General features: G+C 57.2%; 1 protein-coding gene across 1 annotated transcript; it reads left to right on the top strand.

Moving 5' to 3' along the window:
- Positions 1-9,719: 9,719 nt before the first annotated feature.
- Positions 9,720-10,937, top strand: EsH8_X_000352 (uncharacterized protein; the record flags this gene model as incomplete). The annotated part of the gene is made up of 1 exon (XM_083274440.1): positions 9,720-10,937. The coding sequence occupies one exon, from the start codon at positions 9,720-9,722 to the stop codon at positions 10,935-10,937; it is 1,218 nt and encodes a 405-aa protein (XP_083119832.1).
- Positions 10,938-12,251: the final 1,314 nt, after the last annotated feature.

The following is a 12,251-nucleotide window of genomic DNA, read 5'->3' on the forward strand; positions in this document are numbered from 1 at the left end:
GGGCGCTGTTTTCGACGCCTGTCACATTTGCGGTCTGGGACAACACTGGATACGGGCAAGGGGAGGAATAACAAGGCGGGCAAATCTTCTTTGCCAGTTGTGCAGAAGTGCCGCCTGCCTATTTTTGGTCGGGGAGACGGGCGGGCTGCTTCTGCCCTCGTCTGGACGGGGGGGTTATTGGGCAAGGCGCATCGTCCTGGGGGCGTGTGCTTCTGCGATGGATGGGCCGGCGGAGAGTGTGCATGTTGATGGCCCAGCAGCATCGATGGGTTGATTGCAGGGCCGGTGCGCGCATCCAGCTGGGACGAGGCGGCGGGCGAATAAAATACGTCAGTGAGGGCATCGCCAGTGGAGATCCGGTGCGTCTTGGAGGCCGATGGGGTGGGTGTGGCATTGCGCGCCTTGGTAGGGGGGGGCCGTTCGAAAATGGTTGGAATGCGTCGGGTGGTGTTGGGTTAGGGGAGCAATCACAGGCCATGGCAATGCAGAAAAAGGTGTGAGATTGGCAGAAGGGCGAATGACATGGAGAGGAGAGTGAGTGAGTGAGTGAATGAGAGAGAGAGTGAGAGAGAGACAGTGGGAGAGACAAGTCGATGGGGAATGGACGAAAGCTGGTCAATGTAAAATGCGGTGGACCCCTGGCCCGGCCGCAGGATTAGGGATGCGGATGCGGCCCTCGCAGTGCGTTAGCGTCCCGTCCCCCCTCCCCCCCTTCCAGCGGCCCTGGCCGTCCGACTTGACTGGCCCCCGGCGGGCTGTCGCGCCGGAAGAGGAAGAGGAGGAGGAGGGGAGGAGGATATTCTGGAAGAGCGCTGGGCGACGTGTCCAACGGGCCGCCCAATCACGAGGCCCGGCCTCCCCTCCCATGGCCGTAGGAGGGGAGCCTTCGAGGGCCTGATAGGGCGAGGCCGCGCGCCGCAAACGGTCGACAGCCTCGAGGGTTGGACATCAGTGCAGCAAAAGGACGTTGGAATTGGGACGAAATGGTGAGGGAAAACCGGCAGTGCGCGCATCGCACACCGCGCCCACACCGCACACGCACACCGCACCGTACCGCAGCGCACCACACCACACGCCAACTAACACGCCCTCATTCATGGCTTGCTCTCTCTTGTTGCCTGGTTCTTGATCCCTTCCCTGCCGGATTTTTATTTATTTTTACCTTCAATCTTTTGGCACTTTTGCCTGGGCCACCGCCGGGCTGGGCTGCCACCATGAGTCACTATGCGCCGACCGTCCCATGCCTGGGAGGGGGCCGCGATGATGCGCTGCTCCGTGGCTGGCATGACGGGAGAGTGGTCTCGGATGAGGAGAGACGGTGGACCGAAATGAGTCCTCGCCCTCCTTCTCGGTGAGGGACAGGAAAATTTTTTCACTTTCGAACCCGGGTGCATAGCAAAAAAGCAAATTGCAGTACACACATGCACACACTCACACACACCCAAGATTGGGCGCAACCCGCCTGTCGCATGGGCGCAGGGCACATCAGGAGTCTTGGTGTCAGGGCATGCTTCGGGAACTGACGCTGGCCCGACTAGGGTTGTCCAACAATGGCAACAATCAATAATAACAACATGCAGGGAAGCGGCAATCAAGCCCTCGGCCGCCCAGGAGGCAGACGGGCAGGTAGATAGGCAGACAGACAGGCCAGATAGAATAGATACACACACACAGCCCGCGGCGCCGGGCCCTGGGCCTTGGACCGGCACGAGCAAGTCTTGGGGCCTCTCGCGGTGAAGGCGACGAGACAGGGCCCCAGGGCGAGGTTCGCTGCCGCACATCTTCTAGAACACCACCCCAAAAAAGAGAGTTTTTGTGTGATTTTGTGGTGGGAGGGAAGCGAGCCCGGCAAGCGAGAAACCAAGACGCACCGAAGCCCTGTCGTCACAAGCCAGAGCGTGCGCGCTCGCGGCACCTAGCCAGCCGGCCGGGTGGGAGTGGAGGGAGGTAGGTAGAGAGGACTCGCACGCATCCAGGAGGAGACGCTGCTGGATATGCTGGCGACGGGACAGGTGTGGGACCTCGAGCTCCAACTGCAGCAGGGGGGAGTGCGAGCAGGGTGCCTCTCGAAATGTTGCAAGGTGCAAGAGAGCCCCCGCCCGGCACGCTAGGAGCAAGCAGCCTGTGTGACGCTATCTCGCTCGTTGCGCGCCTGCGCTGCAGGGAGCAGGGGGGATAGGGGGGGCGTGTGAGGAAGGGAGGGGGATATCAAAGAAGCTTGTGCTCGTCTGGTCTGGGCAGCAAGATTTTTTTTATTTGATGCCATATATGCTTCCCGTATCTGTGGCTCACCCCCAGCAAGAGTGGTCTGGTCGATGGATGGAGCGACCCGCGGCAGTGGGTGTAGGGTTCAGGAACCAGAATGATGGAGCTGACGAGACGGCGGCGGCCATACTGTGGTACTGTATGGAGCATGGCTGGTGAGCCACGGGTATGGCTGGTGATCAAGATCAAGGTAGGCAGGTAGGTAGGCAGCCCGGGTGTAAGTCATCTCGGTCAGTCATGACGATGCCGGGATCCCATGCCCGGCGGTCGTCGGTGAGGAACGAAACAAAACTGGTTTGGCACGGCCAGTGGCCCCAGGGTGAGTCGGTGTTAGTCAGTCGAGGAATGCCCACGACGGTTGCATTTGCCTGCCGCACGTTCTCGGACGGATCGTCCTTGATGAATTATTATTATTATTATTACCACTGAGACGGAGGCAAATGGACGAGGCATTCGGGAGACGGTGCGGAAGAGAAGCACGGACATGGAAATAAAAGAAACAGGCGTCGACCGAGACAAGAGGCTGCCAACCGCAAAGACGCGACAGGGGTGGGCAGAGGCCACAACACGACGTGACTCAGGAGGTCTGAGGCCCGGGAGAGTCTGCAGGCCAGGCCAGCCGGGGCCACAACAACGGTAGTGCATATGAGGTCTTGGTCGATGAGACGAAGGTGTCTGCTCTGGGCCTTGGGAGGTGAGTCGGGTCGACACAATGGCTCGTGGCATGCGCTGCCGTGCCGCCGCAGCACCACGTATCGGGCAAAAGACCACATGGGCATTCCAGGGGTTCAAATCATCGTTGCAGTTGCGATCCCAGGGCGTTCCGCCGCCGGCATTCTTCTCGCGCCGCAGCGCGGGTTCCAGTCCTGGCTCGCCAGGTCCAGCCCGGCACAGAAAGCCGTACAAGTCGTCGCGAACGAAGCAAACAGCCGTCGATTCCCTTTCCAGTGACAGTGGCTGCATTTTGCTGCGCCAAGAGCCGAACAAGTCGCCGGGACGGGAAACAACAGGAGGAGAAGGAGGAGGGCATTTGTCGTGCGTGTCTGGAGGCTGACAGGCGCTGGCAGGTGTGTCATCAATCCCTTGCAGCGCTGCTTCATTTTTCCCTCATTGGAAACCGTTTATTTCTTTGCCTCCTTTGAGGGCCGGTTTTGTTTAATCTCAGCCACGGCCGTTTCCTTTTGCTGGACACGGACATTTCGAGGTCTCTCGGTCGGGCTGACATGGAGGCAGAAAAAGTCAATTCAATCATGGGCCAGTCTGTGTCCTTTCCACGACAAAGTGAGGGAAAGAAAAAAACACTGGGACAAGCCATCGATGCTTTTGCCCGGGACGGCATCACGAACACGAGGCCAGGGCTTTGCCGCGAGTTCGAGCTCGTAAATGGCGAACCCGTTATTGGCACCCAACGTTTGGGGCCGATGGGCTGTTTGGGCCGCAAAGACCAGGGGGGGGGAGGGTTTGCACTGCCCGCCGTTGGCGTTGCCAGCGAGATGAGCAGCATCAATAAAAACAAACGAGGGTGCGAGGTGAGAGGCCAATGAATGCCAGAGAAATTGGAGATGCCGGTTCCCAAATACCAGGCCCGGGAGCGATTGCAATATCAATTTGTGGTACGCCGGCCGGTGTGCAGGGAGCCAGCCAAGGTGAGACAGAACCATCGCCGGCCTCTCCACCAACCACCTTGCCTCTTTTCTCACGCCCCCGGTCGTTGTACTGTGGTGCAGGGGGAGGCAAGGAGGCATCTTGACCGAGCACACCGTACACCGTACACCGTACACCGCACACCGTGGTCAATGGCCACCGACTAGGGAGGGGGGAGGACGTTCGGATAGCAACGTACGCCCCCAAGCAGGCAAGTCTGCGATAGTGTTCCAAATCGAGGTAAGCAGCTCCCCTCAAGTCCCGAAATGCGCTACACATAACGGGATGCGTTGCGCCCAGGTCGAATGGGCAAACTTGGGCGGCGGTGGCACTCGACGGAGGCCAAAGAGGGGCGAGGGGCGACGGGGAAGGCAGCCAAGTTCACCCGGGGAGTCTAATACAGTGGATATGGCTCCAGCGGGCTGGCGGGCTAGGGAAGAGCGTGGGCGAAAAAGAGTGCATGGTAGTGTAGCACTGGTAGTGGTAGCACCGGGAAAAGAGGGACGGGCTGGACCTCTGGAGCCGGCTGAGGTCATCGCAAAAAAAGCTCTGGAACGAATCCCATTCGACGAAGCGGAGCCGCGGCCATCTCCACCTCAGCTCTGCCCCTTGGCCGCCGCCGTCGTGGGCTCCCGTCGCGCCGGTTGGCTCTCGAGCTCTGTTCTGTCCCTCTCGTGTCCCATCCCTTCTGTGGTGTTGTGTGTATGTGTGTGTTCGAGTCAGCTCTGGCCGCGGAATAGCGTGTAGTGTATTCGTAGTGGTGGTGGTCGGAGCTGAAAAAAAAGATGGAGAGCGCAAGCTTGTTGAGGCGACATGCGCACTAACAGTTGAAACCAGTGGAGTGGTAATTGATGGACAGGAGGTGGCGAAGGACGCGAACGAAGTAAAAAAAAAAAAAAAAAAAGGTTTTGCATACCATGCCAATAAAGTGATTGATTGTCGTTCAATTTGCCGTCGCTCTTGGGATGAACCCAGCCACGGCGCACGATCTAATGCAGGGGTCTCTGCACTTTTGATGACCATCCAAAGGCAGGCTGCCACCACCCGCGCATTTTGCCCTTTTGAGACCCGGGATGATGCAGTGAATGAATGAATGAATTAAATGGACACTGTAGTACGGAGTATGGGGCACACACACCGAGGACAAGCAACGACGACGACGACGACGACGACGACGATGCTGCCTTGGATGTGCAATTCCCCAAGGCCTGTTCTGCCATGTTTTCTTAGCGGAGGCATGGATGGGCAAGGCATCGTCATCGGCAGCCTGAGGGCAAATCTCCAGATGCTACCATGTATGTGATTGTGTGTGATTACGTGTGTGAATGTGCGAGTGTGTGCGTGAGTGTGCGAGTGTGTGCGTGAGTGTGCGCACTCCATCTACCATGCGCACATCCATAAAAGTGCACTTTTGCTGCTGTTCCTCTCCCCTGGACTTATTGATCATTGGCTGCCTCTTCCAGGTGAGGCAGGTGTGCAAGGTGTGGCAAGGTGTGCAATCAATCACGGCATGGCTTGCTCCACCAGCGGATAAAGCGAGGAGAAATTCACGCCTAATCAGGGCTGGTGCACCGTCCCCCCCCTTGTCTCCCCCTCTCCCCTCTCCCCGTCCCCTCCCCTATCTCTCCGCTCACTTGGGAACTTGGGACGACGGGATGGGTTATAGGATGGGATGGGATGGGATGGCTGGTCCGTGGCCTTCTCAGAGCCCCCCCTCCCTTCTGGCACTCAATCTGCACGTTCCGCTCTGCCGCCACCCCGCGTTGGGGTGCATGTGATGGGGGAACTCCTCCACTCAAGGCGAGAACATGTGAACCGCTGCATCGTCACCGTCGCCGTCACCGTCCCAGGGCGCTTGCTGCTAGGTCACTTGATGGTGCACGCTGAAGAATCTCCCGTGAGGGTTGCAAGACATGCTGCTCGTCACCTGCAAAAGCACGCCCGACGCTGTTTGACTGGCGAGGCTGGCTGAGGGTGTGACTACGACTACGCCGTGCACTGCATCGCACACTTGATTGATCCCTCCCATCCCGTGTCGCACCCGTTGTATCTGCCCATCTGCCCTCCTGCTCCTCATCTACGCGCCCGACTCTCCCAACTATTCGGAAGTCGTGGGGGGGCGTGGAGGGGAGACCTGGTCCTAATCGCACAACGGCGTCAGATCTGGCTGGGAAAAGTGCACTTTTGATGCCCGTCATCGCTCGTGATCCATCCTGCATGCAACATGTGGCTGCTTGTGCATCACTGCAATAAGCTGTCGCATCTGACAAGATGCTGGCTTTTGTTTCCTGTTGCTTCTAGTTTCTGGCCTATTGCACGATTGCTTCACGTTTAAAGAGGCTGTGACTCCTTCAAACCCCACCTCGGACGCGCTCCTTTCCCTTCTTTCGTCCTCTCGCCATTTGCCATTTGCCATTTGCCATTTGCCTCTCTCGCCTCTTGCCTCTGGCCTCTGGTCCCTGAAACCCCGGGCCTCGTCATCCCATCCCTGGCCCTGCTCTTACACAGACGGCAGCCCTGATACAGGCAAACATCGCCATCATCTTCGTCGTCGTTGCTGGCGTCGCCTACGCTGCCTGCTACCTGCTACCACTTACCGTTTCCATGGCTTATTCACACCAATCAGTCAGCCGTCTATAAATCAGAACCCGCGCTGCACGATATCCGGTGACAGGCCAGTCCATCTAGAGCGCCCAACCTGCAACCCAAAAACCACCGACCAATCATGCCAGTCTGTGGTGATTGATTACACAGTCGCGTCAGCTGGCCTCACCAGCGACGCAGTTATTACCAAGCGAATAAATAGATACTGCAACACCACGGCTCGGAACCCCAGCCCCTCTTTCTTCTTCCCGCCGTGCAGCACTTGGCGCAAATCATTGCTGTCGGGTTCCGCTCCTCGAACGACACGCCAGGCCAAAGGTGCTCATTTCAAGAGACGGGCAGATAGATCCCATCTGCCACAGGACCGACGCACCGACGACGCCTCAACGCCATCCAGGCTTGGCTGCTTCGGCCACAACTGCAAGGGGGAGAGAAGAAAGGAAGACGTAAAGAAAAAAACTTTCTGAAAACCTTCAAGGGTTCAGGCCGGGACTCAAAAAAGACCCCTCCCTGGCTGTCATTTGCTGGCCTGCCAGAGCAAAACCGCCTCACCGAGGGTGCACGGAACAGCAATAGGAATAGGAGCAGGCAACACCTGGCCACGAACACAGGCAAACACGACCACATACGTCGTCGGCAAGCCAAACAAGTTGGGGGCCGTTCCTTTCTCACCACTCACCGGACCCCATTCGGGATCCCTCTGGCTCCTACTGCCCGTTATACGCGATTCCCGTTTCATCCTCATCCATCCTCGAGGAATTTCTTCGATATTGCGCCGATAGGTCACCAAGTCATTCCCGTTCCAGCCAGCCCGCTTCCACTGGTCTTGGATTTTCCAAATCTTGTTAAACCAGGCTTGCTCGGGCTCATTGCCGGCTGGTGGGCTCGTGTTTCGGTGGCCCTCTCACCTTGACACGGTGTGATTCATCTCAGGAATCCCAACAATCGCAACCCTGTCGTATAACCAAGGACCAAACAACCGCCAGCCACACTGCGCCAGGGGAACGAGAAAAATTTTTCACCTAGGACGGTGAAGGAACGCTCTCTCGAGGCATTGACCCGGTGAGATCCCGCTACGGCGCCGTTGGATACTTTTTTTTTTACCCTGGGGGAACCATTTCCAGGCCCAAATTCCCACACCCGTGCGAAGACCCAATTTCGCTTACCCTTCACCGGCAAATTTTCCCACACGGCAGCGCATACAATCACAAGGATCGCTGGACTTTATCTTCTTCCTTTCACGAGCACCCTGCGTCCCCGGCGACTAGGGACGTAGCCCGGGGGTCCCACAGACGTTGGGCGGTCGACTCATTGAAACGACAAGGCCTCCCAGTCTCTCCCTGCGAGGGGGTCAGGGTGTCGTCGAAAAAGTCCCTGGCCGTTAGGTGCGACCAGGTCGAGCGCGGCGACCGGATTTCGATACCGGTGTGGCCAATTTGGAGCACCGAGGTGTGAATATCGATCTTCGCCTTTTGGTGGACGGCCCATTCATTCCATTCCCATTCCACCCTGCACCGGCCAATACGGCAAGGTTGAAATTGGGACACACAAGCAGGATTCTCCCGATATTACTACAAGAAAAAACAGCACAAAAAAAAAAAGTGCGTGTGTGTGTGTGTGTGTGTGTCACTCTGGTGACTCGAACAATTAAAAAAAAAAAGCAATCAAAGGCGGCCGACGCCAGTGCCCAACGTTGGGAATCGAGAGGTGCAGCAGGGCGACAACAGCCAACTTGCATGCAAGTACACGCAGACGGATTGGGCCACGACCATCCCGTCTGCATTCTTCACTGCCACCCCTTATTTACACGGACGTGCCATACATCCATACATCCATACGCCTGCGAATCGTGTGGCTATTTCTAGGGGCTTCTATCGGAGTCAGCAACGAGCCAAACAAAGCGCACCGAGATTGAGCTGTGCCCCCCGACAGTGATTGACACCGGCTTGACTGGACTGATTGCTGTCGCGCCAGGAGGGTGCCTAGCAGCAGCTCGAGCGACAAGAGTCATCGCCAGTCACCATCTCGAGAAGAAGAGCACCGGATAGCCTGGAGTGGACTGCGCATTGGTGCGTCGCGACAGCTGAACCACGGACTGAAGGGTCTGAGTCGATTCGCTGGGCGCTTCCACTGGATTTCCAGGACAGCCCAGCCCAGCCCGGACGACGGGCCGGTTGGTTACTGGTCTGTGACCGAGGATTCAACCTCTTTCCGCCTCTCTCCCTCCCTCCCTCCCTCTCACGGCCAGAGAACGCACAACGCACTCAACGTGTAATTCGTGACGACTCGACACGGTGCGTGTGGCTGGTGCTGCTTCTCCCTCATTGGGGAGCGCAAAGACGTTCATCAGCATCCCAGGGGTGTGAGTAATCTTTGGTCAAGCTGAGAGCCCGGCGTAGGCGAGGTACATGACCAGGTACACACCTGCTAACGCCACTCCCCTCCCTGCAGGTCGTCGCCCGTGTTCCTTCTACAGGTGGGGCGCCCTAAATTAGGCCCAAGATTCCGTGAGCCATCACGCTAGTCCAGCCACCCCCCTTACCACCCACCCCCTGCCGCTCCTGGCTGCAGACAGGGAACTGGGAAGCTGGGTCCTTCGGTTGACCCACGCCCCCCTCCGTGGTGGGTTTTCATCCCTCTCCTCTCCTCTTCCCACCCACAAAACCGGCTGCAATTAAATAGGCCAGCGCCGTCACGCATACTCTTGAACTTCTCCTCTCTTCTCATGTTTTTGGCTCTTGCCAATCATTTACAATTCTTTGACTCGCTGCCTCGGCTCAACGCTCGCCAACCACCTCCAACCGCCATTCGCCAATACGCTGGAGTGCCCGAGAAGCCCCCAGCATCTTCCACCACACGCCACCGACGTCGAGAAGGCTCTTCCCGCGCTCGGTAATCTGGATCCTATCCTTGGTCATCGAGGGTAACCCGCAGCAGTCATTCAAACTTGGTCATGTCCGGCTACAGAAGACAATTCCCCTCTCCTCTATCTTCCGACCGCATACCAAGGTGACTTGCTTCACCTTCTTTCGTGCCTCGACACCGGCGCGACCACCTGGCCCTGGAATCAGACATCCGCAACAACACCAACACCGACCTTTTGGGGGAGAAAAAGACGTAAGAGCTAGCAGAGGAAGCTGCTGCTGGAGAAGAAGACAGAAAAATCTCAAGAAGATCTGATCGAAGAAGAAGAACAGTTGGACATCATGGCCAACTACTCGTCGCCCTACACCGGATCCACTCCCGGCGAGGAGTACTACTACCGGGAACGATTCCAGTCGGCAACACCAACACCCTCCCCTCGCGGACACTCGTCCTACTACTACCCTGGCACCACTCCCCAGCGCCCGGCGACGCGCGCCCACTTCCGCAACGCCAGCAGTGGCTTCAGCGAGTACAGTCCCCGTCCGCCGACGGCGTCGCCTCGATACACGAGCGAGGGCGTCTACGCCACGGCAAATGTGAGTAGTGGTCATCATTCGCGCAAGCATTCGTGGGCCACTCCGTCGCAACCAAAGCGCGAGCGCCGATCTTCCTATGTTTATGTACGGGCTTCCACGCCCCATGGGGAATCCGACGAGGACGAAATCATCGAGGTGGATGGTCGTACCTACGTGTTGCCGGGCCAGTCGTCACGGGCGAGGAGCAAGACTTATTATTATTATGAAGACGCCGGGAGAGGATATGCCACTGATCACCACTATCCAAAGCAGAGCGGATTCTCCTACATTGATCGCGATGCCCAGGCCTATGAGCAAGCCCCCCGCCCGCGCCCCACGGCCAACACACACACCCGTAGGTCGTCGGCCTCGGTGCCCCAGAGGCCCTCCACCACCCGCCCCGTCAGCTCCCACACCAAGAAGCCCCAGCCCGCCCGCCAGGCCACCGAGCTGGACGCCAAGAAGCACAAGATCCCCTCGGGCTACTCCCTCAAGAACTGGGACCCCACCGAGGAGCCCATCCTCCTCCTCGGCAGCGTCTTTGACTCCAACTCCCTTGGCAAGTGGATCTACGACTGGACCGTCTACCACCACGGGCCCGCCACCCCCATCTCTGACATGGCCGGCGAGCTCTGGCTCCTGCTGATCCAACTGGCCGGTAAGGTCAAGCGCGCCGAGGAGACGGTCGACCGCGTCCGCAGCGCCGAGAACAGGGAGCTGATTGATGACTTCATTGACTCTGGCGAGCGCCTCACCGAGAGGCTCCGCAAGCTCCTCAAGACGTGCGAGCAGCCCATGCTCAAGGCCGCCAGCAAGAAGGGCAACTCGCAGCTCGGCAAGAACGCCGGCGTCGAGTTTGTCGAGACCCTCTTCGGCCGCGAGCGTGAGTTGGACAAGACTGAGCGTTTCATGCAGGGCGTCCGCCTCTTCAACCTGAGATTCGACACCAACTGCGAGGACATTCTCCGGAACCCCACGCAGTAAACGGATCCCCTCCACGGATGCTCTCTCTGCCTGGTCTCCTTTTGTCTCTTCCGCTGCCATTATTCCCTGGACGGATCTTATTTTCCCATGGATGACCGCGGACTTGCCACTTGGAGCGGAGCCACAAAACCATATAACCATAAAAACCCAAAGAAAACCCATATCGAACCGACGGAGAGGGGAGTTTGCCGATTGTACGATTAGGAATCTGTTTTCCGGATCTCATTTTCCCAGGGAGTTTCATTTTCCATCTCTAACCTACGCCACGGATTTGGACTTTTTTTCTCTCTTTATCACACCATACACATAATCAGGCGCGAGCTATTATGCATCGGGGATAACATACCAAGGATTTTCTTCTTTGCGATACCCAAGATACCAACGGACCCGAGCCAGGACGGGGACAAGAACGACACGAACGAACGCACGGCATCATCGACCTTGTGTGTTACAGGGATGGACATCAAAAAGCATGCTTTGACTGCGAATGACAATTACGGGAGACTCTGAAATACGTTTCGAGTCATGGAAAGAGAGCGCGCGCAGCTTTTTGGGAAACATTTGTTATTGTTTTTATTTTTTTATTTTACGGACGCGGAACTGGGTTGTCTTATGTCTTGCGGGAAACCAAGCCGCCACCACTCGCGCGCGCGCGCGCACAGGGAAACAGTTTTATGTGTAATACCGTCAATCGTCTTGCAGGACGCAGCGATGACCTTTTGGAATTTTTGTTAGACGGGCATGGATTTTGGATTTTGTCTTGTTTTTTTGTCATTGCACGGCCCCGTCGGGCCTGCAGCATCACACCACCCGCACTGGAGGCGCATCGTTTACTTTACCAGGTTCACGGCTCAAATCATTGCAGAGTCGACCACACTTTTCTTTTCTTGAACGGCAGGAAGATCACGGAGGAGCTGGATATACCCCTTCCTTTCCTTGTTTTATTTGGCTCCGTGGGCGAAGGAAGCCGGGCGAAGTAGTAGCAGTAGTAGCAGACACAAATCAGTATCATTCCCACAAAAACCTTGACTTTTCTTGTCCGAAATTTGTTTCCCAAACGTGATTCGACTACATACATGACCCCAGTGAATTTTGACGAAAGGAGATTTTTCGACGTGGGGCGTTGCCGATAACGAACGTCATCCGCGGCAGTCCCGGGGTTCCACGTGGTGATTCTTTGGCGAACTCCGCGCGGCCCACGAACGATCGTGGAGATGGGTAGTGCAAAGAGGCGGACGAGATCCAAAGTGGCCGGGAATGACGCGGAGTGAAAAAAAATTACAATCCTCAAAAATTACACGCGTACTATGGTAG

The sequence above is a fragment of the Colletotrichum jinshuiense genome, chromosome 10 (assembly GCF_051148585.1).
Source record: "Colletotrichum jinshuiense chromosome 10, complete sequence".
NCBI classification, from domain to species: Eukaryota; Fungi; Ascomycota; class Sordariomycetes; order Glomerellales; family Glomerellaceae; genus Colletotrichum; species Colletotrichum jinshuiense.